The sequence below is a fragment of the Dendroctonus ponderosae genome, unplaced genomic scaffold (assembly GCF_020466585.1).
Source record: "Dendroctonus ponderosae isolate FM_Combo_2020 unplaced genomic scaffold, Dpon_F_20191213v2 Dpon_F_20191213_5, whole genome shotgun sequence".
Lineage (NCBI taxonomy): Eukaryota > Metazoa > Arthropoda > Insecta > Coleoptera > Curculionidae > Dendroctonus > Dendroctonus ponderosae.
This window is the reverse complement of record NW_026018715.1, coordinates 8,071,081-8,097,230: the sequence shown is the minus strand read 5'-3', so window position 1 is coordinate 8,097,230 and position 26,150 is coordinate 8,071,081. Positions and strand designations below refer to the sequence as shown.

The 26,150-nt window shown below is 35.1% G+C and overlaps 2 protein-coding genes across 3 annotated transcripts in view; one reads left to right on the top strand and one right to left on the bottom strand.

Annotated features, from left to right (window-relative positions):
* LOC109539561 (NADPH--cytochrome P450 reductase) overlaps positions 1–5,416 on the bottom strand; it is a 26,922-nt gene extending 21,506 nt beyond the window's left edge. Inside the window, exons 1-8 of one of the 2 annotated variants that reach the window (XM_048666736.1) lie at positions 5,319–5,416; positions 5,075–5,264; positions 4,885–5,021; positions 2,017–2,191; positions 1,820–1,952; positions 1,470–1,623; positions 1,160–1,418; positions 982–1,110 (exon numbers count right to left, since the gene is read on the bottom strand). In XM_048666736.1, coding sequence (XP_048522693.1) covers positions 982–1,110; positions 1,160–1,418; positions 1,470–1,623; positions 1,820–1,952; positions 2,017–2,191; positions 4,885–5,021; positions 5,075–5,264; positions 5,319–5,392 — 1,251 coding nt within the window. In that variant the 5' untranslated portion in view covers positions 5,393–5,416. The other variant, XM_019907378.2, reaches the window with a different exon arrangement.
* A 3,452-nt stretch (positions 5,417–8,868) lies between these two features.
* Positions 8,869–26,150, top strand: part of LOC125504546 (integrin alpha-PS2-like) — a 43,558-nt gene continuing 26,276 nt past the window's right edge. Inside the window, exon 1 of the mRNA XM_048666739.1 lies at positions 8,869–9,392. Within this exon, the coding sequence (XP_048522696.1) occupies positions 9,211–9,392 (182 nt within the window). The 5' untranslated portion in view covers positions 8,869–9,210. The remainder of the gene's footprint in view (positions 9,393–26,150) is intronic.

Here is a 26,150-nt window from a genome sequence, read left to right as displayed (position 1 = left end):
ATCTGTTATTTTAGAGAAACTGATGATGGTGGAAAACACCGAAACATATTTTAATTGATAAATAGACAATAAATGACTGAAGCCCAGGAATTGATTTTGATTAAACATTAAAACAAGACTCTTCCAAGACTTTTCAGTGAAACAGTAGGTAAACAGGAAAATTTTTGTTATATTTTACAATTTTTTCGGTGAAAAACACCTTTTGGAATGTGGGTTTGAGCCCGTTTAGCTCTTCCAGTTTTCGACTCGACAAGCTCTTCAACACGCAAATATTGGGTGTTTGAAACTATGTACAATAAAGAAGATATCGTCGGTTACTGGTAAAAATCGCGCAAAAACAACTCAAAATAATGTTCGAAATTAATGTTCGTTTACTTCGGATCAGAATGATTTAGCCTTTGTGTTACTCCGCTCGTAAAATTTATCACTTTTTTGCAATAATATAGAATTTTGCGGATTTAGAGCGGTTTAAGTTTCGTTGACAAAATAATAACATTTTTGTTTCATCTGATTTTCGCTTGCAAAAAGCTAGAAAATTCTAAACAAGAAGGTTCTTGAAACAACAGATTTCCGTTTGGGTATCAGTGTTGAAGGAGACCTGATCAAAATAAACACAAAGCTGCTACGAAATCGACTGAAACCTCAAATAGTCCTCTTATTGGAAATACACCTTTTGCCAAGGTTCAAGAACCGGAATTCCTGTACAAACTTTTCAAAAAGGCAGATTAGGTCGACTATAAAAATCATTTGGGACATTTTAACGGCATGTGACTCAACGTTGCTGAGAATGAAATTTATTTTCTTCACCTATACACGGGGACAGCAAAATTTACAAGTGTTCTTTAAAGAAACCTCGATCAATTTCCAAAAAAACTCCATATAGTCGACTGAAAATTCACCATGAAGATTGCCAATTTGGCCAAAAAATCAATGAAAACTGACTACTTACTATCATCATAATTCGGTTCTGAATGGACCAACCTGAAGCTGCTGATCCTCCGCTAAAAACCACCTTTGGTACACTTGAACTGGATCGATCATCCAGTGTTTGTGGAAAGTGACGGCATCATCAGTGGCTAGACGATCCGGCGCATAATCCTGCGGTCGTGCCTAAAAAATCTGGCGTAAACTATGCAAAACCCGATAAAACTAACCAAACCTGATGCATTTGTGGTACATGGACGAAAACTATCTGGAAATCCTGGATGCACTTGCCCAATACCATGTCATCAGGGGCGTCCGGTCGGGGACAGCTGCATTTCTTCGCCAGAATTTTTAATGCTCTCCTGTTGATCAAAGTGCCAGCCCCACCAGTCGGATAGTCAAAGCCTTGAGGCCCAAATCGGTACCGTTCTCCCAAAATCATGGGCAAACCTCCCTTTTCGAAACATGTCTTCAACTTGGTTATCCTTGCAACGCTTTAAGAAATTGATTTTTTAACTCGAGTCTTTCGCAATTGTTCAGTCTACCTCAAGATGGTATCGTCGTCTACCAGAACAAGCCATTGCAGTTTGGGTTTTTTTTCAAATTCCTTCACAGAATATTGAAGAATGGCCAAAGTTTTCTGGCAATGTCCCTGGTTGGTGTTGGGGACTTTCAGCGAAACTGTTGGTATGCTGGGGTCTAMAAATTTCCTTTATGAGAATGAGTTCCAAAGAAGTGATGAGAAAAACAACGTTGGAGAAGCAATTCGAAATAATTCAAATTATGCGATTAAAATCCTTTTAAGTCGAACAGATTKCAACGCGATTTTGAAAATATTCCTTYYAMSATCSAATCAKTTGATTATTCCCATCACTRCTCCAAAGGTATCTCTTACCTTCCAGGTCGCTAAAGAACGCTTTCTCATTGGCRAACCCGTACCAGGTTTTTTGAACGGCTTTCACTCGATTGGTATGGAATTTTTCACACGTTTTGACGGCGAAAAACACAGAATCCACATCAGCTACCCCCTATCGAAATTGGGGCATTATTCAATATTTGAAATGCATTTTCTTTGGTTTACTGGGCACCTACACAAGGATGAAACTTTGCAGGATATGTGGCACAATTCGGTTGGGTTTTACTGCAGAAAAGTTCATCGTGTTGAATCAAGGGCCCACTTCCTTGATTGCGAACGAATAAACTAAATTCGTGAGCCGCATCGATGTGAAAATCTAAAGGTTTCAGTTGATCCAAGCGTGTTTTCAATCTGGAAAACACAAAATGTAAGTAGGTAATTTTAAGTGCAAACTTGTGCTGTTAGCATTGTTGATTTGGCATTTTAAAGCACGTGGTTTCTCAATGGAATCTGATTGTCTTTCGTTAAAGATCAATATATCGCAAATGCTTAAGTCCAAGTGCAACTCGTTGCATGTAGATACGTTTTTTAATAGTTGAGGCGAATTCATGTTTTTAAAACCTTCTTCTTGCGCATTTTGCCCCAATTTTATTGTCGTTTTTCCGTGAATTTCTTCACGTCTTTTATTGCTGATTGATAAAAAATGCTCTTATTTCACCATAAAGAACGAATTCATCATCGAATCAAAATATAATCAAGAGTTATATATGTATTCTAAAGCGCACTTAGGCTTAAGCTGTAAGAAACAAATTCCAATTAGTAAAGAAATTCATCTAGAAAAGTTGTCTTGAGCTTTCAATTTCAAAAGCTTCCCAAAAAGAGTATTTTAATAAATTGGTTAACAAGGCCAAATTAATACAAATGTATCAAAAATCGCTCTGAGTTTTAGTTTTATTCATTGATAAAATGTATTTATAATTTTTAATTTATTCATTCTTTTTAGTAGTGAATTTAATTGTTAATTGGTTCTGTGTTATATAGATGTGAGAAAAATTAATTCAACTGAAAAAGAACGAGCTCACTTTGTTTAGATTTTGTCCCAAATTCAAAGGTAAAACGGGTATTCGAAAAGAACAATCAAGAAGACCAAACTGTAAAGACGATCACTTTTCTTGTAAAATCCATCTTTTACCTTTTTTTGCATAAAAGACTCTCAGTTCACTCCAGTGTTTTACAGTAAAACGTTAGGAATAAACGCGTTGTTCTGTTTAGAGAGAGTTTTGTTTAGAAATATTGGCCTAAAATTGAAGAAACCGGAATTTAGATAAACCAAGTTATTCACAGCGACAAAAGTGCCTTGTTTTCCGAATAATTGATTATAAACTTTCACTTGATCTGTTCGGGGAAATATTTTTGGGCAAAAATCTAGCAAAAATTATTAGGGTTTTGTCCAAAATTCGAAGCTGCAAAAGATTCCAGAAAAAATCTTACAAAGTTATTCACGTGCCGAGTGTTTAGCCAATAAAATATATTTCATAATTTTCACATAAAATACCTAAATATTGTCAGTATTTTAAGTAAAACTAAAAATAATACGTTTTTTGCGTAGCAAGAATTGCTTAATAGCAAACTTGAAAATTCTTCAGAGCGATGATGGTGGCAAATTTTCAAATAATTTTTTGGAAGCTTTTTCTCTCTGACCGTTTTTTCAAGATAATCTTAATTGCTTTCGGTAAAAACTGAATAAAATTATTTGGTTTTTGTGCCAAATTCTAAGCTGAAAAGGGTTTTCTAAAGTTCTCTCCAAATCGATAAATGAGGAGAAATTTCTAGCAAAATCAATTTTGTTATTTTTGGCTGCAAAGACCCCATTATTGTCAAAAAAGAAGAAAATTATCAGAAAAGTATATTTTTTGCGTTTTTGATTAAAAACTTTTAGTTTTGTGATGGGTTTTTGCAAAAACCTTAATAGTTTTCGGAGAAAACGGCATTGTTGAGTACTATTTTCGTTTTTGTCCCGAATTGATTCCGAAAAAAGTTTTTGTAAAATTCCTACAAACCTACAAATATATCTTGTAATTTTTCGCGTAAAATACATCCAAATCGTCAGTGTTTTTAAGTAAAACTCTACAAAATATAGCGTTTTGGAGTAGAAAGCAAAGCAAAAAAAATTCAGGCAAAACTAAAGAAACAATTTAACAAACTCGGCAGTTGCCAGAGGGAGGGAAGTGATGAGTTTTCCAAATAATTGATTATAAACTTTCGCTTATTAAGTTCTTTTTTTTATAGAAAATTATTTGATTTTTGTCCCAAATTCGAAGCTGGAAAGGGATTTCAGAACTTTATACAAAGCGACAAAGGATGCGAGTGTTCTAATAAAATTTATTTCCTAATTTTTCGCGAAAAATACCTTAATATTGTCAGTATTTTTAAGTTAATTTTTTGAAAATTGAGCATTTAGAAAAAAGAGTAACTTTGCTAAAACTGAAAAGTTCTGAAATTGTGAAGAAATGTGAAAAATATTATTGATAAATGACCCTTAAAAGTAAAAAAGTCATCAACATTTTCCAAGCAACAAAACTGAGTTACTGCGCCGGTGTATTGGGTTAGCGCACCATGCCAGTTGCGTAATAGTGCGCATATTCCTAAAAATTCACTGAGTTACCCAGGCCTATAAAATACCCTCTAGGTGTTAACCTCTACCTTTTGATAGACAATTCGTTCTTAATTTTAAAATAAAAGCACTTTTTACCAACCTACAATAGACCTAACCTACAAAGACGGGAACAAATTCTGCGTTTGAAAAAACAAAACTGTTGAGGCGAATTACCTGATTATCTTTATTAAACGTTCAAAAATCTGTACTTTGCACCAGTCTTAATTTAAGTTACTATTTTAACTTAATTTAATTTAAAAAATTGACCATTGGCGAATTACTTCCCAAACTAAAACGTTTTTTGGAGTGTATTTGCATGTATCTCTGGATTTGGATCGAATCGTACATTTTGATCAGTGCATCAATAAATTGCGATATTAATAATAATCATCCGACAATTTTCCAAGATTTTATTCCACTATCATTTTTTATATCAAATTTTGCTTACCTTTCCAGCAATGGGACACTAATGGCAAAGCCTGAACCCATATTGGGGTACCTAAAAATGTCTGGATTCTCGTCAAAAAAAAAGTGATGAATGATGGATGGTTCAGCGTCTTGCAACTGATGGCCGATCCAAATTTCCTAAAGAAACTTTCAACTAGAAAAATACGGGGCGCACAAGTACTGATTGGTACCTGGTTGGGATTGTATTTTGCGAGCCCCTTCACCAAAAGTTCCAACGTGACTTTGGTGCGATCTTCTAGAAAAATCACCCATTTGGCGCTCTTTGGTGCCACTGTCAATACCGGTTCAATCAGTTGCGTGATGGTCCAATCGGCGGAAACTGAAAGATTTTGGCGAAATGAAGATGTTTGCTGGCCTTTTCTGGAATGGAACTGTGCGGTTTAAACGCTTCGGAACTGACCAAGAACTACCTACTGATGCATTGATATAATTAGATTGTTCTTGCAGGCTGTTTTGAAGCTCATTTGCCAGTCTATAGTGAAATTCATCTTCCTGCGAAAGAATTACGAACACAATCGCGTCAATGTCTGCAAACAAAAAATATTTAGTACAACTGTAGCCCCGCCATTTCGATTCCTGCTTACCAGCTGACCAACAAAAGCAAAACAACAGACTTAAAATACCAGCAATCAATCGCATTATTAACGGATAAACCCAAGAATTTTAAGAGAGTCTAATTGCGTTCAATTGAGCACTGAGCTCATGGAGGACTAGAATAAAAATGATGCAAAAATATGTTTGTGGGAGGAATAGGGAGCACCATTCCTGGAAATCTAAATAACATTGGAAGGCAGCAGGAGTTTCCTGTTGATGGCCTGTGAGGGTTCATTCAGGTTGAACCATTTGTACTGTTYGAGTACTGAAATATCAAACACTTGGAGAAGACACAAGAAAATTATTTTATGTCGACATAGTTTTAKTTCTTGTCTTTGTTAAGGGAGTTTTTTTGTTTYCTTTTTTTGGYAGTTTACTAWTTGTTGYGTTTKAATGTCCCAATTATCTCACAAAGGTGAAAGTTGGACAAATGCCCGAGTGTTAAATAAAGTTTAAATTATTTCSGACACAGGAAGGRAAAATTCTTCCKGCCAAAACATGGAAATTGATTAAGCTATTTAAGGCACCTTTTTAAACARCAGCGRGGATTACTTACGAGTAAAACATAAAAACTAATTGGGGTAACAATKTTTTGGAGAAAACTCCATTTAACAACATTTACAACTTTACCTGGCAAACATTTSGATTAAGTCCGTTTTCTCATCCAAATTGGTTATTAGTCGATATTTTTGCCAAATATAGTGWAATTTAATCAATTGTATCAACTAACAGAAGCTGAACAAGCCGTCGTCAACTTCTCAAAAATCTGTTAGGAAATTATGATTTCAAGAAATTSTAACTTYATTAGATTTCTAAAGAAGCTTCATTGGGAAAATTTAGCACTTGAGCCACTTCGAAAATGTCTGTTTATCAATCAGACATTATCAATAGTTTCCATACCGGAAAAATAAATGAAAATATTTAAATATTCATTAACTTTTGGTGTTAGCTTTTGAGTTTTTGCTTGAGGCTCTTTGAATTTTAGATTTTCATTTTCGATCTAGTTTTTGGAGTAGATGATGGAAAAGATGAAAAATGAAGCTTTTTAATCGCTTTATAACAATGATTCTTATATACGACAAATAAATTTTTTTTATCGGTTTTTACTTTGACTTATGAGGAATTTCTATACGTGAAGTATTTGTTTTGACTGGCGATGAAATCAAACAGCTCAACAAAACTGATTTTTCCAAGCGTTTCAAAGATGTTTCAATAAAAGTTTTAAAATATTCTGCATTTGGAAAGATCCAAAGCCCTACTTTGACCTGCAATTTTCGTGTACTAAAATACATATAGTTCTTAGGATGACTAAGATATTTTCAGGTCTTTTCGATCGATTCAGAGAAAAAAATGTAAATTTCAGAGGCTCCGATCAGGTAAAAATCCTGGTGGGACTGGAAATCTTGCGTTTTCAATAAATCACAATCATTTGCGTTTCCCTTGGTTAAACTGGAAAGCACTTAAAGCACGTAAAGTTAGCTGCAAAAAATAGCTGCAATTTTAGTTGCAAAAAATCGGATATTTGGATCCTAAAAGTGACCATAGTTCTCATAAATTGAGTGTATAACGATAGTTTATAGCTGGAAAGTTTATGCAACAAGATAGTTTATTGTTGAAATGGCTGAAAATTGCGAAATTACATTTAGAAAATTTGGGTTTTCTATACTTTGCGTTGTTTTGTAATTTTATTCGTCTGGATTAACTCAATGACTTAATAAACATGTTGTTAATTTTCTATTGCTATTTGACTTAGGGCTCTTTTCGATCTTTCTTTTAAAATGCCGCCAAACTATTACAACTAGAAACATTATCGTCTACTTCACTTCCAGAGCACCTTAAACCTTGCTGGAGGATAAAGATATGTCTTTGACAGCATTTCTCGATATTGAGGGAGCGTTTGACAATAATTCTTCCAGTCAATAGTCAAAGAAGTGCTCGACTTTCCATTCAAACAACGAAACATTTACGGCGCCATTTCCTCAAAATTTCTTTTATGGGCCGCCACTTTACCCACAACCGACGGATCGCTGTGAGCATATACTTTTACAAGTAAAAGTAAAAAAATTTCAAAACGGGATTTCTCAAGAGCGGTTTGAAGAAAAAAGAATCTGCAAAGTGCATTTAAAAATTGACCTATGAAGAAATTAGTAGAGACAAAGCGCTATTGTTCACACTTTTAAATAGACAAAATTGCACTTTATTATTGCTCAATGTTTGATTTTTTCGGCGGTTTTCACCAAATTTTGACAAATTTTTAAAATCCTATTGGTAGGAGCGGTTTTCGCGGAAAATCTGCCAAGAGCGTTTAAAAATTGCCACGAAAAAATCAGAAAAGATAGAGCGATGTCTTTTCATCCTTAAATAGACAAAATACTAGGCTATAATTCTTCAAAGTTTTATTTCTGTGCAAGTTTTAACGAAATTTTGGCAAATTTTCAAAATAGGATTTGTCAAGAGCGGTTTGGAGGCAAAAAATTTTGTAAAGATCATTTAAAAATTGTTTTCCACACTATTAAATAGAGAAAACTTTACTGTATATCTGCTCAAAGTTTATTTTTTTGGTGGTTTGCACCAAATTTTCACTTTCAAATTGATACCCGTCCGAAGTAGTTGCAAAGCAAGAAATTCTTCCAAGAGCGTTAAAAAAATGCCACGAAGGAACCAGAAAAAATAGAGCGCTGTATTTTCAACCTTAAATAGAGGAAACTCTAGTCTATAACGCCTGGAAGTTTAATTTCTATGACATCTTTGGCCAAATTTTGACAAATTTTCAAAACAGGATTTGTCAAGTGCGGTTTAATTAATTTTACTGTAAAAATATATGGCTGTGGGATGACGGCCCGAAATTCGGTTTGTCTGTCTGGAAGCGACTTAAGAGAATCAGAACAGAAACACTTTCCTGGCAAGATATTAGAGATACTTTTTATTGACACAAAAGCCAAAAGTCTACTACTTCAGTCCTATCAAAAGCCATATAGAGGGTTTTGACCACAAAAGTTTTGCAAAAGTTACATTTTTTATTTGTGTCCGCCTGCTGCCTCAAGAACATTTGTTGGGGAGCTGGCAGGTTTACTTAAAAAAACTGTATCTTTGCAAAGAAAATCGCTGTTTGCAAAATTTTTTAATGAAAGTGCATTTCAAGCAGTACATTGCATTCACTACTTAGTACATTTCCTGCACAGCCCTGTTGTTCTTAAAAACTGTAATAATCGATAGCAGGCTGCTTGTTTCGGACTTGCGTCTGAAATTTCACAAAATCTGCATTCGTTTCCCCTATTACTGCCTTTCTCCTCCTCCTATTCATATTAATATACTCTCTGTGGTGTTTAATCTAAGGTTAAGCTTTGCTCATAACTACTCAGTCTTGCTATAAACATTTCCACCATTAGGTTTGAAACTTGGCTAGTCGAGGCTCAGATCGGAAAACGATCACCAGAGGGCACAGCCCACCCAATCAGCAATTTAAAACCGTTTGCGCTTAACTGCGGCAAAGTTTGAGTGTTTTTCAACTTAGTCGATCAAAACCCGCGAAAGAAGAAAAATGTCGACATCGGCATAAATGTGCGCTCCGCACGCGCTCTTTCTAATTTCGCCAAAAAAATGAACATGCGCCTTTTGCTTTTTTGAGTCGGTTTTTGAAAATAAAGCGTTTCCTTTTACAATCGGCAATAAAGTGCGCGACTAGTTTTTTTTTGCGAAAATAGTGGCTAAAATGCATTTCGCAAGGACTATGGGAAGTTTTTATCAAGTGTTGTTTTTTGTGCTTTTTTGGTCGGTTTTCACGGCCGAGGGATTTAACGTGGACGCTTTCAATTATGCGGTGTACGGAACAGAGGACAACTCCATGTTTGGATTCACGGTTGCAGTTCATAAGCAAAAATACGACAGAGGATGGTAAGTCCCATTTTTTAAAAAGAAATATTGACCATTTTTTTTTTATTTCATATAATAAAAGTGAAAAAGAACGAATTCTGGATTGGCTCACACAGCCAGAAAGTTCGATCCAGACTAAAAAAGTTTTAGAACAAAAACAAACATAAAGAGGAAATATACGAACGCGCAAGCAAAAGCAAAAAGTGGAAGTAAAAGAAATTAAAATTTATTCAGTGTATTTTTTGTACAGCTAAAATGTGTACAAGAAAAGTATAACACTTGCAATACAATTAATTTTTTCGACCATACATTTTCTTAACCATAACTAAGTCGAAATTATCCACAGTACCTAACACCTATTTAAAGAATTTTATTCATCTATATAAACACCCCGTATATTATCGTACTCCTAAAATTATGACAGTCATAAAAGTCGCCAAATACGGCAGCAACTCACAAGCTGTTCGTGGATTTGCTAAAGGCTTCCGATAGAACACGCAAAAAAAATCCGCTATTTTCTCCAATAATGGACGCACCAAATAAAGCAAATGCATCATCATTCTAGTGCGTCGGATCGGGTGCAGTACCGTATAAATGCGAAAAATGCAGCACTGACTGGTTCTCGTCTATTCCCATTTCAATTTTCTTTCCATGGTTCTCGGGATCGACTTGGATGGAGAAAAAAGTGGGCCTCTTAACGGTTGACGACCTTCTTAAGGTGGAGAGAAAAATACGGAACCTATGGTGGTACCGTTTACTGAGGAAATCAATGGAAACGAGCCTTAGGAGGATTGTTTGGGTTTGCTTTCTATTGCAAGAAGACATTTCTGATTTTGCATCCAAATTGATGCTTTTATGAAGAGAAGAACTAAGCGTTCGGGCTGAAAGCCTAGTAAAAGAAATTTAGAAAAATATTAGATGGTTCCGTATGGTTGTCCATCAGGGCAAATGCGCAAAACACCTTCTTCGTTTGCTAAAAATTCTGATTATGTCCTTTAAAATGCTGTAACGTTGAGGATTTGACTAAAGGCTGTATCGAAAAAAAATTTGAGCATAATTTGGCAGCTTTTCTGAATCAAATCGGTTTGGTTTTTTTGGTGTTAACCGGGGTTTTTTGAGCAAAAATTGGCTATAAAACTTTAGATTTTTGTATTATTTAAGTATCTGTTGAGGACAAATCCAGACTTCAATATACTAAGTGTCTCTAAAATAAGTGGCTAAATCCTTAGGACATGTGACAAAATATAAATTGTAATTCCAAATCAAAATTAATTCCTGGGTTTCAGTCATTTATTGTCTTTATTTATCAATTAACCATAGTCAATCAAGTAACCATAGAAAATGTATGTTAAAGCTTAAAGCAGCAACAACGCTACACGTAAAAACTGATGATGGTGGAAAAATACACCGAAACGTATTTTAATTGATAAATAAAGACAATAAATGACTGAAACCCAGGAATTCATTTTGATTTGGAATTGAAACACGGTCAGGAAAGTATATACAATAAATTTTAATATAAACAATATTTCTGAGTTTCATTCTTTTAATTCGATATCAAAATTTATTAATTTTTCTTAAAATACGTTTTGGTGTTTTTTCACCATCATCTTTTGTCATGTCATGGTTTGTCTAAAACAACCAATTGTTAAGATGTTTCCTAGTAAGTAAGATAATAAATTTAAAATTCTAAAATGTGGAATTATTTTATTTTTCCAATATTTTATTATCTTGATTCCTTGCCTTTAATCTTAATAATTTTAGAATGTTTTAGTGCATTGTAATTTTAAAGTGTTTTAGTAATTAGTAATGACAGGCTGTGCTAATAAGTATATAAATATTTTTTTAAACCCACATTTTCACACAAGTGTTCTTGTAATTCATGTATATGTGTGGACAAAATATTTTAACAATTGGTTGTTTTAGACAAACTGATGGTGGTGGAAAAACACCGAAGCGCACCTATTTTAAGAAAAATTAATTAATTGTTATATCAAAATAAATGACTGAAGCTCAGGAATATTGTTTATATGAAAATTGGAAAGACAGTCAGGAAAACTTACATGATAAAGAAACTGTAATGTAACTTAAATACGTCCCAAAAAGACAAAAGATGAGGTTTGAAAATTGGGTTTTCTTATTTATTTTCGGCACCATGAACGTAAAATATGTTCAAAAAATCAACGGCTGTCTTAACAAAGATTTGAAACTTCCCCTTTTTGTACTTTTTAAATTAATATGATGAAGAACTTTGTATGATGATTTTATCTGGTGAAAATATGTATGTTGGTAAATACCGATAGAACGCATAATTGTTGAATAAACCGATTTTCCTGAGCGAAGAAATAGCAAAAACTAAGTATAAAAAAAGCAAAAATAGAAAACTGGATTGAAATAATTTTTATAAGACTTCTAGGAAGAAAAAGTTTCTTCATCGATTTTTCCTCTTCTGATGTTACATTATTTTAGATTGTTTAACTGCATTTGGTTATCTACATTTTTGGTTTTTGCATGAAATTCTCACAGACTAATATTTTTCTTACTTTCCTCTTTCACATTCGGTAGAGTTTGTTTTAATGTGTTTGCCGAGTACTCTTTCCATTTTTTCTATCTCGTTGACTTTAGGCTTTATTTTGAATATTGACAGTGAATTTTCTCAGGCTTTTATTGCCTAAGAAATGATATTTTGAATGCATTTTTTTGGACTGAAAACCCGCGGATTCAAACGGTCAGCAGCATTCTTGTGGTCTTTTTGAAACTTTTTAGATTCCAGTTTCGATTCCGGAACTTAACAATGCATTTGAGTTACGAAAGTCAAATTACCCAAATAATATATTATCTGTACGCCGAAAGCAACTATTTAACCCTGTCGCCGCTTAAACTTAACAAGTTTTTCGCTTGTTCCAATCGAGAATTTTTTTTAAATCACTGATAAACCCAGATTTCAAGCTATAAAAAAGCTCTTGAAATAGCGCAAGTTTTTCATCCGGTTTCCGTCGGCTAAAATATACACTCAAATAAACAATTGTGGTTTAAGGTGAGTTTGAAAATTTTTCTGAACTGATGATGACTCCAAGCATTCGCAAATCTGCGGCAATATCTACTACTGACATGTTATTTAAAGGGCAGTATTCCCATCACCGAATAACTTTATCCAGCAGATAAATGCCTGGTAATTGAAACTATTGTCGCCCGATAATCGGCCAGATAAAATGGCCCATTGATGAAGATGCCCAACCTTAGCATGGTACGGCACAATTCCAGCCAATAAGTATGTTAATGTTGAAAGAGATACGGTAGTGGATGCCCCAGGCAGATAAATAGCGCAAAAAGCTAAACACACATAACAGGCGAGAATTATTTAAATCGATGCATGTTACGTAAGAACGACGATAAAACCGACCGGACTGACCAGAATCGCTTTCTTGGTGCGGTATTCGTAATCTTTTCCAAGGTTATCTCCATTTGGTTATCCATCTCCTGATTTGGTGCCATGGCTGATCACCAATAAATTTGGCACCTTTTGGACTTGGAAGTAACCGTTTCAGAGGCACTCAAAGGAAAACAGCGAATAAAAAATTAAGCGCCTACTGTTAACTGTTACTGTTAAGAATTGACTGTCGTTTTCGATTTGCTTTATTATTCAGGTCCATCAACCTACTGCTAAACGTGGGTGGTACAAGCAAGTGTGAACAGCTTGAATTGAAGAATCCATTGCAGGAATAATAAATGATGTACCAATAAATATTCATTGCATTTCTATATTTTACAATATTTGATGCTCACTTATCACTATTTGGAGATCTGAAACGACACTGATTGAATACCGATAAATCCTGATTGCTTGGATGCATATGAGCATATTTTTCAATGTAAATTTGCACCAGCAGAGACTGAATCCTGTTGGCCAATTCTCGCAGTCTAGAAGCGCCCCAAGAAGGCTCGAGATCAATAAAACTGGCATGTCGTTGGTTCCCTGAGTGGTTCCAATTGCCCATACGGATAAAAAAAGTCGAAACATTCGCAACGTATTAATTGTCATTGCAATGTTTATTGCAGCGACCGAAAATGGACCTGCAAAAGGCTCGGCACGGCAAAAAGCCTCTTCGCCTAATTTTGTGACAAATAGCAGACGTGCTGAAATTTATCTCCGATCGGCCTTCAGGGAATTCTTTTGTTTCCACAGCCCAACATGCTCGATGGCTCCGGTTGGTACTCGAGTACTTCAATTGAACATTATCGAGAGCCCTTATAGAGTCGATAAACTACCGAAGAATATCAGATTTGTTTTTCGTGTTTTTTTTATTAATCATCTTCTGTTTGTTAAATACGAAAAATGTACGTACGACAGGATTTTCCTATGGAGTGAGGCCCACAGGTTGTGGATGAATTCCTTTAAAATTTTGCGGATTTTTCGGAAAAAAGCTCGGACCCCCTCAATTTTTATTTGGAAATGCGCGTTTTCTTTCAACTCCTCAGATTGTTTGCTCTGTGAACCGCTACTTTCGATGTGAGGTGAGCTCACAAAAAATATATATGGTAGTTAGGTCTGGCGACTTGGAAGGCCCTTCAATAGGTAGGTACTCCTCTTTCAACAGATTGGAGAAGTTTTTATATAAAAATTTCCGCACAATATCCATCTTGCTGAAAATTTATTTTTTTTTCTTTAATTTGCTCGAAGTCACAACAGCATCCATGCCGATTTACTTCTCCATTGTTTTTGGATCGTCTTCTTCTAAATTTAAGATACATAACAAAGTCGAATGTGTATATAGTTTACCTTCTTGAACAGATTCTAAATTGATCCGATTCTTCGATAGATTTTAAATAGATTCGATTTTTTTCAACATAAGAAACAAACAATTATAACTATCTTATAAGAATTTGTATCTTGCGTCAACTAAACAGCAAGTGTAGAGTGTAAAGTTTGTGTGAAACAAGCACTAACTCCAAGCATGGAAAACCGTGTAAAGCTTTCGCGAGTTTTCCAGATTTCGAACTCTTAAGGAAAATTCGAATCACGTAAAAGTTTGAAGAATGATTGCTTTTCTCATTGCTTTCTTATTGCTGCTGGAAATTAAGTTGAGTCTTTTTCAACTGCTTGGAGCGAGACTGATGTGTAGCGCCATCAGTAAAATAATTTATTTTTCTGCTTGCTGCACACTTTCAAACAATAAAAGTTCGTCTAACAAGACACTTAGAGACAAAAGATTGCATTAAACCGGATTTGAAGTTGAAGTTGTGTCGAGCCCGCCGTAGGTGAGTCTGGAAGAGAAACTGTAAATTTGTAGGTAAGAACCTTTTGTTGGGTTCTAAGCAGGCACCACAGATACTTTAACCTACAGTGCCTTTATCAAATTTATGCACTGTTCTTTAAACTGGGTTTGATGTCGTTGCGCCAAAGCTTATGAAGACGACACTGAGAAAGGCACAGCAAATTGCACATTAAACTAAATTAGAGATTGGTTTATGTAGAAATTCTGGCCGAGTCCTTTGAGTACGATATTGGCAGGCCTCAAATCAAACAGACCAAGTCCTTATGCTTCCAACTTTGACATTAAAACTGTGCCTCATGCAGCTAAWTTTTTTAGACACTTRAAAGAGTGAAAACTTYAMTGTAAAGCAATTATTYATATTTTACAATATTATTATATTGCAATTATTTTTAAAACAAATGCTTTCTTGGCCGGTTTAACCGGTTTMTTCAATMWTTWRTAAATTTCTTTTTRTAKAATCATTAATATTAGCTAGTAGGGATGGTCGGTATTTAACGTAACCGCTAAAATAACATGGTTACAAACGTGTAACCTGAAACCGTAGTTACAGCTAACAGATTTAACCGGTTGTTTTTGGAACCGTCTCATAAAACCGAAACAGTTAAGCGCACTTCAAACCAGGTGCAGCCGTTTGCCGATTAAAAGGTTGTTTTTGGAACCTTTTCATAAAACCGTAACGGCGGTGCGCACCAGCAAAGAACCGATAAGACATTGCATATGAGCTATGACCAAATTTAGAGTCTTAGACATAAATTCCATCACAGTTGAAATGTAAAATAATAAACGTTGTAAGCAGAATATGCACCTGCATTTAAGCAAACTTGCCATTTGTAGATATAAATTCAGTCACAAGATGAAATGATTCATATTTTTTTAAAGTATTTTTTGGTGGTACCAAAATTAACTCGGGTAATACTTCGAACTCAGTAAAAAGCATCTGCAAAATAAATTATTTTCAAACGTTAACTCATTTTTCAATGAAAATTAGATTTTTAAACATTTTTGCAAATAAAGCGTATATTTTATTTAATCAGTTTTTATTTATATATTTTATCTAGTCTAGTGATAATAAATCAGTTCTTTAAGCAGGTACTTCTGATCCATGTTTTGTTTATGATTTTAGAATATTTTATTTTATCTAAGAGCTTTAGTTAAGAATTATTCTTTTAATAAACTAAATCATTACTTGTCATTTCTACCATCATCATCATTGCGCATGTTTAATGAAAATGTTTAAAAGTAACATGTTCCTTTTGGAACCTTACCTTTACCAACGTGAAACTGGAACGTTACAGAAAAATAACCGTTTATCCCACCTCTATTAGCTAGTCAATTGTCCATATTCTGGTATGATTCTTGAAAACAAAAGGGTCAATTTCGGTGTGGAGCCAGACAAGTTTCCTCCTGACGGAGAAGCATCTCCAAGGACTAATGTGGCATAAATACTGGAAGTGATTTAAATTTGTTTTTTAAAAACATGAACAAATCGATCGTTGTTTAATTTAAAAAATACGAATAGCTTGCATCAAATTTATCGGAAATGCATACAAATTTTTAAGTTTTGCATCAAGCATCCTCCACCAGATATGTGAAGAACCAGCCGTTTCTCATTTACGTAGAAAAAATGTGGGGCTTGAGGCCGGATATGAGAGTAAAGTGGAGACAATCTTAGTTTGCCTAATAACTTAGGCCGAGGTGTAAAAATAAAGCTGATGGATAATAAACCGGACGAATTAGGTCATCCGAGCGATAAAAGTGCACGACCCAGTTGGGCGTCCCGATTCGCCCCGGCGCGCCCATCCGCATTTAGACGACGCCAACGTCATCCTAGAGCGATCAGCCTAATCGTTCGAAGGAGAGAATCACTTCCAATAGGCATTTGTTAATAATGTTGCAGGGGACCTGCGCCCAGTCGGAGCCGGGCTCTGGATGTAGTCATACGAAAGACGTCAGTCGAGCGCAATTTTGCAACTATTGGAATTCGACAATACTTGTAATCATGTGGAAGGAATCCCATTAACTCGATTGAATTTGAGAAATATCTGGAATCAAGACGGTAATACGATAGTGGACCTTATGAAAGAAACCGAAAGCACTTGAGTCAATTTGAACTAAGGACTTGAGAGAGCAGTGAAATTTGGCTGATCCTAAAGTGAGATGTGATAAGAAAACTTTCTTGGCAAGAAATCATTTAAATTTTGCGTTTTATTGGAGACTGACAGCCTTCTTTTTCTTATCACGTGCTGTCCTTCCAAAGATTGGCTAGTAGCATCTCGATTATGACAACAATTCGATTGTTCCCATCACTAATCAAGAATGAGGATCAGGTTAGGCCAATAAGGCGGTTTATTGGTTGGTTGGATGAAAAAAGCGTTGCAATTACGCATTACCATCGATTTATAGCGAGACAACGAAGTCGAGGGAAATAAAAGGTGGACTGTCGCGGAATGGTCGCTTCATACAAATTTCGGTTATTGTCGACAATCGTATCGAGCGGGACCATATTTGGACGCAACATTGCATTTGCATAGTGCGCTCCTTCTGCGGCTCGTGACGGGGTTTTTGTACGACGAACGTGACGCTTTTATGCCATCATGACCAAAACAGCGACGACTTCTTCTTGTGTCAATGATGCACTCTGACGATTTGTTCGAAGCGAAGTTGCATCAGGCTTTGTCATAACGGATTTTTATTAGTTTTCCATATGTGTACCTTTCAAAGTGGTATGCACCTGGAAAGTAGTAGGAGTTATCTAGCGGATATTAATGTGCTACACCAAAAGCATTAGCAGATGTTGCTTTTTGCTACATCAACAGCACAAGTTTCTGGCATGGATATTCACATATGAAAAGATCACCGGGAAACTCAACTTTTTGCAATTATAAATAGCCTCCGTTATGAATCTAGCCATTCACTGAACTGCATCATCCTACATGACGATTTTGTTTGTTATTCCCTTTTGTACCACAATCATTGTCAGGTGCTTATAATCACTCATAAAGAAACTGCTTCCACTATTTTTACGTTTAACTTAATCGCGTTAACCTGCTGTGTATCCTCCCACTTTTCTTTCTTCTTCCTACTAGCTTTGCTTGCCGAATTACTTTCACTACTCTCCTCCTACATTCGTCAAATGTGCTCAGACCTTCTTAGTTGCTTGATTATGCAGATATTTATATTGTTTTCAATATGGGTTTTATATTCAGTTTTTCGCTCCTTCTCAGCTATTTTATTTGAAGCGCTTGGATTTAACTCTTAATAGTATTTACTATAAGCAATATCCTTGGACATCTTTTACAACAATTTTCATGTCCTTAAGTGACTCCTTGTGTTGAAAAATAGTGCAGGTTGGCAGCTCCAAATCGAAAAGTTTATGTCTCTTCCTTCATTGTTACTTCTCTGGCTTTTTTCATGTGCTCCCGAGTTAATCTTTCCTGTCGTGGTTCTCTCTTACGACTTCAGCTATCATGAATAAATTATTTCAGTTTTACGCTAAATTCCTTCATCTTTGTCATCTTCGTTGGGACCATAAGATACGATTAGAGTCGTACATTCTCCCACATTAAGGTCAGTTTTGAGCCTTATTTTTGGGATACGACAATTATATTTATGTTCATTTTTGGAAATTTCTTCCTTTTAAACTGTTGTGTCCGTTTATGTTCCTTTCTTGATAATCGTATCAAGTTCCATGTTGCAATTTTTCACATCCTGGGTTTCGCTTTCTTCTTGTCCTACTCTTGCTCTAATGTTTTCCTGAAGAAAATGAGACAAAGACTAAAAATGTGTAGCCCTATCAATAGAGAAAATCCCAGGCTAGTATCTAGAAAAACTGTACAATAATATAGAAATAGCTATACAGCAGAAATAAGATAAAATCTATGAACATGACAATTTTATGAATAACTCTCTTCGAATACTCGTTTTTACATTGATAAATTTGGCTTGTAGTTTTCTATCGTTCTTGTAAGTCCTCACTGGATTCCCTATGGATAAAATACGTAAAAGCTGAATTAAAGCGTTAGTGAAGAATTAAGAAAGAAAATAGAAGCAATTTTTATTAACTGCAAAATCACTAAAAACAGATTATTCACGATATATTGAGAATTGCAAAATCCAATATCTCCTTGCGCCTTTCTGGTCACGATGACCACGTTATTATCAGCAGATGTCCTTCTCTACTTCCAATTTGCCATTTCCGTTTTTTTTTATTTTAATTTCCAGCAAATTCAATTTTTTCTTTGTCAAGCCTTACGTTTTTCCACATTCCTTACTTGTTAATCGCCTCACGTTTCATGTTGCACTACTTCAATCCTCCGCTTTCATTCCCTTCTTGTCTTTACTATCTTCAACTCCATTTCCATTCCTGTTTATACCCTAGAAGCTATTCATTTCTTTCCTATTAAATTTTAAATTCCCCATTTTTATTGTTGTCTCATTGTCTAGAGCTTTTTTTGAGAGAGGCACAGTTTTTTGTAATCCGTGAACTTTATTCGTAGGCCTATTTGCTTCCGGAGATCTTTCACTAATAATTTTTTTGCTTGCATTTCTCCCTATTTTCTGTTAAATCGTTTTTAGTCATTTGTTCATCTTCAATTAGTTTATTGCATTTGATAAGTGCTTTACCTGTGACTACAGCAACCTTCTTTCCTCGATAATTTGTAGAACTCTTGCAATAAATAATTCGATATTAAACCGCATTGAAGCCCTTATATATGATAGAAAATTGAAGCATTTTAAACGCTTACATAGGAATTATTCACTTTAAGTAAAAAATAAAAAAAATTAGGTACCTACCTACCAGCGCTTGGGGAGAAGCTGAACAAGTGGAAGACAAAACAGGGCTCAGTACATTTGAGATATAATTTGTTCCAAATGTGTTTCCTTCTCTTCTAGATTACCTAAATAGTTGTAAGGGTAGTTGGTACGAATATTTGCTGTAGKAAAGTTCATACATAAGTACATACTCTATGAAAATATGTTCGAGTTGGGCAGGGACTGTCTGCGAGCTTATTAGACACTGAAAATGTACGCGTCAATAGTGTTGCTTTACAAAGTAATTAAAATTGTTGTATTTTCAAAACCTTCATATTTTACCATTAATAAGAAAAACAAACGGAAATCAAATAGCAAGCAGTCTGCGGTTATTTTATTGTTGTGTATTGGTTTGTTGGTGTTTTATTTAATGTTACCCTTTATTTAAAAGTCCACGCAATTCGTGTTCATGTTCATGTGTTCATCTCTCCTTTGACTTGACCGATAATCGTGTTTCCATCTAACCTGACTTTCAAATCATTGATTGTCTGTTCTACTTTGTCAATTGCATCTTCGTCTTTCTCGTTCTCCTTATGCATTCCTGGACTGAGCATTTTCAAATCGATGGATATTTTCCGTAAGTAATCGACGAATTTGACATAATTCGGCAGCAGTCCTGAGTAATTCGGCAGTTAACAAGTCATTAAACTAACAAACATGAACTTATGAACAAGAAAGAAACAACTATTAGAAAGTTAATGGGCGAACATCGTTAGGACAGTCACTAACAGGTCAATTTCAGTGTTCAGTGTAAAATCCATTACCTCATATTCAAAACCCTCTGCAGTGGAGAGTCAGAAAAGTTATTTTTAGCAGAATAGACTAGATCAGCTAAAGGCCTTGGACTTTGTCAAAGACCACTCCCATCTCTAAGCTCTAAGGTATCATGCCTTTAAAATTCATCATTATTTATGTGTGATCGTAAAGGCGATATCGATTTCCAGGCTCATTTTAAATGGAAATCAGCTCAATCGCTAGACGCTAATTTGCGAAAGCTCTTAAGGCGAATGAATAAATCGGTAATCCGATTAGAAAGATTGACGTGCGTATTACATGAAACCTTGCAATCTGACATAAGTTGCAATAGTTTATCCTAACCAATGGAAGCAACCCTGTTCGATTAATTCCTGTTTTGGTTCAAACCGTCATATTTTAGAATTAGCCATCTAATGGTTTGAAAACATAATTTTCCTCGACCTGGTCAAGCACTTAATTAGTGGCAAAGAGCGTACTAAACCCATTACTCTGCAAACTTCATTGTTTGGTGGCTCATTAGCCTAATTCAGCGAATCTCCGTATGGTGGTTCAAAAATTAACTTATCACCGAGTTTTGTGGCACCGCAAAAAAACGTGTTTAAAAGACGGAAATGTTAAGTGTAAAGGCACATGTGAGTGCCATAAAGGCCATACATTTCACAAGTCGTGCGTCAAGCATTAACCGACTGTGGACTTCACAAAGGACAAAGGGCCACGTTTAGGGTGTAAGAGCGGAAATGAAGCCGTCCAAATATCGGCCATCAATCACCCTCGAATCCATCCCGATCATTTTGCTGGTTCTAATTGCCTTTGTGGGCTCAGTAGCTTAAAAATTGCCATTTAGCGGATGGTCTCAAGGTGACGACTGACATGAAATATTTCCTATTCAAGTGAAAGAATTCAGTTGAAACTATCAGAGTTTTGCAGATCGGGTCGCTGATGTTCCGAATGTGTCTTATTTGTCATCATTTGATCACGGACCAAGCGAGCAAAAAGCGCGTAATCTGCCAAGTCGATTGAGCTTAGATCGGGCCGGTGCGGTGGACCAATTAACAACCACGCTCAGGTATCACATATGTAGGTCGCTGACAATGACACCGATTTGTGATTGTTTAAAAGGATATTGCAACTAGCTGGTTGTTTATTGTGAATGCGTTATGATTGCAAAACGACCAAACCGGTATTGCATAGATTTACATGAGATATCGAAGTGGTTGCAGATGGAAAAAAACTAAACATATTCACCATATGGAAGGAAGTAAAGGAATTTTTAATAGGACTGATATATTTTTGAAGCTCTGGCAGCCTGGTAGAGAGCTTGGAAATTATGCAAAAGTTTTATGAAAAAAAAATCGTCCTTATCTTCCTGGTCAACGTTCGCTTCGTGAAATTTATGGACACAAGAGTTACACGCTTTCACAGACCACAATTTCGAGTATTCTGCGAAAATACTTCGGTTTGCATCCTTACAAGATTGTGTAGACTCAAAAACTGAAACCACTTTACCACCAAAAAAGTCGTTTGTTGGCAGATTGAAACTGATCCAGAATTTGGAAAACATTAGTGTTTTCGGTTGAAGCACGTTTTTCGTCAAATACTTTCATAAATAAACAAAATTGGAGCGTTTGGCGTGCAAATATTCCAGAAGAGATTCACGAGCCTTTGAATCAAGAAAAAATATTGTTAGGTGTTTTAATGAACCATCTTTTTTCAAACTGAAGCTCTTGTTTTTGTTACTGTGAATGCTGAGCGCTATCGATGGATGTTCACAGATTTTTTCATCAAATTTTGTGAAAAAAGTAAGTCGCATCCAATTCAGCTAATGCAAATATCGCATTATTGGAAGATTGTACCTAAAAGGCCTCCAAGAAGTTGTGATTGGGCTCCTCCCGATTTCTATGTCGGGATATTTGTAAGCCATTGGCCTGTTGTATCAAATCATGGACGTATTGAAATTAAATATTAAACTCCGCATTTGCAGAAATTATAGCCGATTTATTGGACAAAGTCATTGAAAATTAGGCCCATCGAATCTGCTGCTGCAGTCAAAGCCGAGGTGGACATTTGAATGATGTGTGATCCGATACATCAAGAGCATACCTTGTATTCAAAATAAAAAAAAAACTTTTACATTTATCTTAAATATCTTGCATTTTATTTCATTTTAAAAACAAAATGTTCTGATCCTGTTCACAAGGAAAAGTTCTTATCAGCATCACTTTGGAAGCGTTTGGCTACCAGGATTCGCCACCTTCCAAAATGTTGCGTACCTCCAGTAGCCAAATGCGAACATGGAAATTTAATGTTTATTAGTGTGCAAGCTTTTCCTAGAAACTTTAGAAACTAAATATGAATAAACTGCTTTTCACCACCCACTATATAATTGTTTTATTGACTCCAATAGGCGCCGGAGAACGTGGGATCAAAATGTCTTCACCGATAGGCGTCAGTTTTTATCTTTGTGTAATTAACAGGTATTTTTTCGAATACGAATACAAATAACAGACTTGTCGCAAAAATAACAGTAGTACCTAGTATTAAAGCTATGAAATATTTCCCGTATTTCTGTGCAGTATCGAAGCTAACCAGGGCATGATCTAAACACTTATTATATTAACAAAGGAAGGTAACAGATATTTCCATAAATGTAACAAACATTCCGTGAAACCAACACGGTATAAGCAAATAAAAAGGCGTGAAGAAAACAACAAAAGCTACTTCTCAAGCTTAAATGAATGCTTAACTTAAACCTTAAACCTCTTGCCAACATGCTCAATTTATGTCCGCGGGTATAAACGTATTATTCTTAATAAAAAGGCACTGGTGTAGTAGAGAGTGCAGAAGAAGCCTACACAAGTAGGAAGTACAAATTTTCTTTTTAAACTACACCCGAAATTATCGATTCGGAAAATTTTGAGTCAGGCAGCAACGTAATTAAAGGAAAATAAATATATTGTGCAGTCAATGATGAACAATTTGCTAAATGACTTAATAAGACCATCACTAGTTGTTAGTGAATTTAAACGTGAGTTAAACTGGTATTACTAATTGGTTGATCAGGCAAACTTGAAATAATATGTCCAAAGCAGACCGTTTAATCGACAGAGACCTTCTCAGTCTAGTAAATAATTCAGAATCCCGATATAGTGCCATTAAATGCACATGCCATTAAATGCAGTTCCGATTTATTCACCAAAATTCCACTGTACAAAGCGGTTGAAAAAGTTCAATCAAAATTGTTGAAAAAATTCTGCCAAATACATATGTCCAATTCGCAATTGAAACTTTAACTCGGTATTACAAAAATGAGCAATTTTGACTAAGTTAGCTTCAGATTATTTCTTAGGCACAACCCTGTATATATAAAAGTTTACCACATGAGACAAAAGTGTTCAAGTATCAGAAAAATTAGCGGCTGTTGATGAAAGTTTGGCGACTTTTTCAAATAATATTTCACAAAAAACAAGTGTTGCTCTCATTCCACATTCGGACTATGGTTCAACCTGCAAACCGATTGGTCTGTATCATCAACCATCGTTAGAAAAATTTCGGATTTTCTATACTTGTTCAAGATACCTACAGCGCTAGTTAAATGTTCATTAAAGGCGCCATAATAACTGCGACTTCGAGGACTTTTTTATTTTTCCACTTCACTCGTTCTTCCACCTGTGCTATTTGACACCGTCTGGTATCTTCATTACCATCAGAGAGGGTGGCTTTTGAAACCCGCTCTTGTCGGAACTCATCAGTCACAATGTCTGAAGAACCGTCCGAAAATAACCCTCGACTTTTATGCTCAATTTATCATTTTTAATTTCTTTCTAGGCACGTCTAGCGGTGCAAATGTGCGAGAGTTTTTTTTAACGGCCCCATCCATTCCATCGACCGGCCATTCTTCATGTGGCTAATGGGGTTTAAGCAAAAACGTACTCTCCATGGGCAATTTATTAGTTTTTCGCAATTTAAAATTGATTTAAAGAGCTTTCCCAACTATGACAGCATTTTAGTATGGCCTTAGTGTAATCGAGTATCGGCTGTGTTTTACCGAACGTTTTGTCTTCGACAATTATCGACTGTATTTGCAAAATCCATTGTTTGGTTTAAAAATGTTAAATTTTCTATAGATACCCATATTAAGTCTTCAATTTAATTGATTAATAATTTTAGTAAAGTCAATGCGCAATTATATTATGTTAGTGAATATTGAGTGTTTATACATTATATTTTCAGATATAGTGCGCCTTCTTACAGCTTAAAGCATCAGCAATAATTCACTCAAAAAACCCGAAATATATGTATATTTCTTTATGTACAAATTGCGAAATTTGGATTTATAATTCTAAATTAAAATATCTTTCAGTCGTCTGAATATCTCTTCTCATCAGATGAATTATACATTTCATTTATTTTTTATAATTGTCTTGAATTCGCCGATAATTGTGTCATTTTTCCTAAAAATTTTGGAAAAAAAATTATTTTTTTCATTATCTTTAAATTTTGTAAATAATGCCAACGTCGGAATTTCTGAAATGTTCACTATTTTGCTCTATAAATCTGATAAAAAATCTATGTGTTTTTCGTTTATCTATCTGTATCAATTTACTTTTTTCTAGTTGCATTAGTTTGAAATGTAAGTTAACAAACGCGTTAAATCATGAATGTTTAAAATTATAATCTGTTCATATTAAGAAATATTTTTGCAGTTTGTGTCTTGGGTATTGCAAAATGACAATATTTTTCAATGGTGACTGACGCATAAGGGCTGCAAAGCTGCAAATCTCCCGAAAAATATAAAAAACTTTTAAAAAAATTCCGTTTATACAACTGAAACCTTTTTTATGCCTAAAAATCAACATAACACTAAAACATGACATTCGCGTTGTATTAATTGATAAAAAAAAAACTGTAAGCGGAGTGGAAACCATGCAAGTAAAGCCAACCAGTAAAATAAACTACCGCCTCACGCTTCTACTAAATTGTTATTAAATCTGGGTCACAAATCGTGTGCTATGCGCTCCTTCGAACACCCGCGCAACACCCCACATTCCCCTTATCCTGCTGCAGCAAAGTCTTGATGCAAGTGGAAATTTCGCTGCATCTTATCCAGCACCGACAACCATTATTGAGTTGAAAATTCGTATCGGCTGTTGATACTGGCTGACTTTCTAGTTTACCGCGCAGCGAGTTGAACTTACAAATGCCAATTAGCACTATTACACCAATTAAAAACATTCTATTATTGTGTCTGGAAGATTATGTTTTTGTTTATTGCTTATTTGCTGACAATCATTGATTGTGTACTATGGAAATGGTCTTGAATTTAATTAATGGGAAGTTATTTTTACAATAACCGTAAGAAGCAAAAATTGACTTGAAAGAAAATGAAAGACGATAATCTAGAGAGATAAATAGATAATAGAATAATAGAGCAGAGAAACAATCACTAAAGTCGAGTAAAGGCCATACATTATTGAAAAGCAGCAGAATTCGGCTTTCTAAGAAGAAGAAAACCATACTGCTTTTGAATACCGAATAAATAAATACGAAATACTGTGGATAATAAGAAAAACTCACTTTCTGGATTCTTCACCTGGGAGTTTAATTAAGCTCAGAACATGATTACAAAAACCGATGATCGAGTTCGCCGTAATTCACTCAAATAGCCAGATGTTCCATGCAGAACACAAAAAAACAACAAACAAGATCAGCGATTGAAATTTGAAAATAATCTTGTTGGTGTTGAGCCAAACCCCGGATCGTGGGCCGCATCCAAAGGTGATTCAATACGTGAGTGACTAAATCGGAAACTGACACCATATTCATAATCACCAACAACTTTCCAAATTTAATTTAAAAGTATGACAAAATCGGTACTGCGTTCTCGGAACCATGCAGTAAAGTTTGTTTTTGCTATGATGGAACCATTTGTTTATAT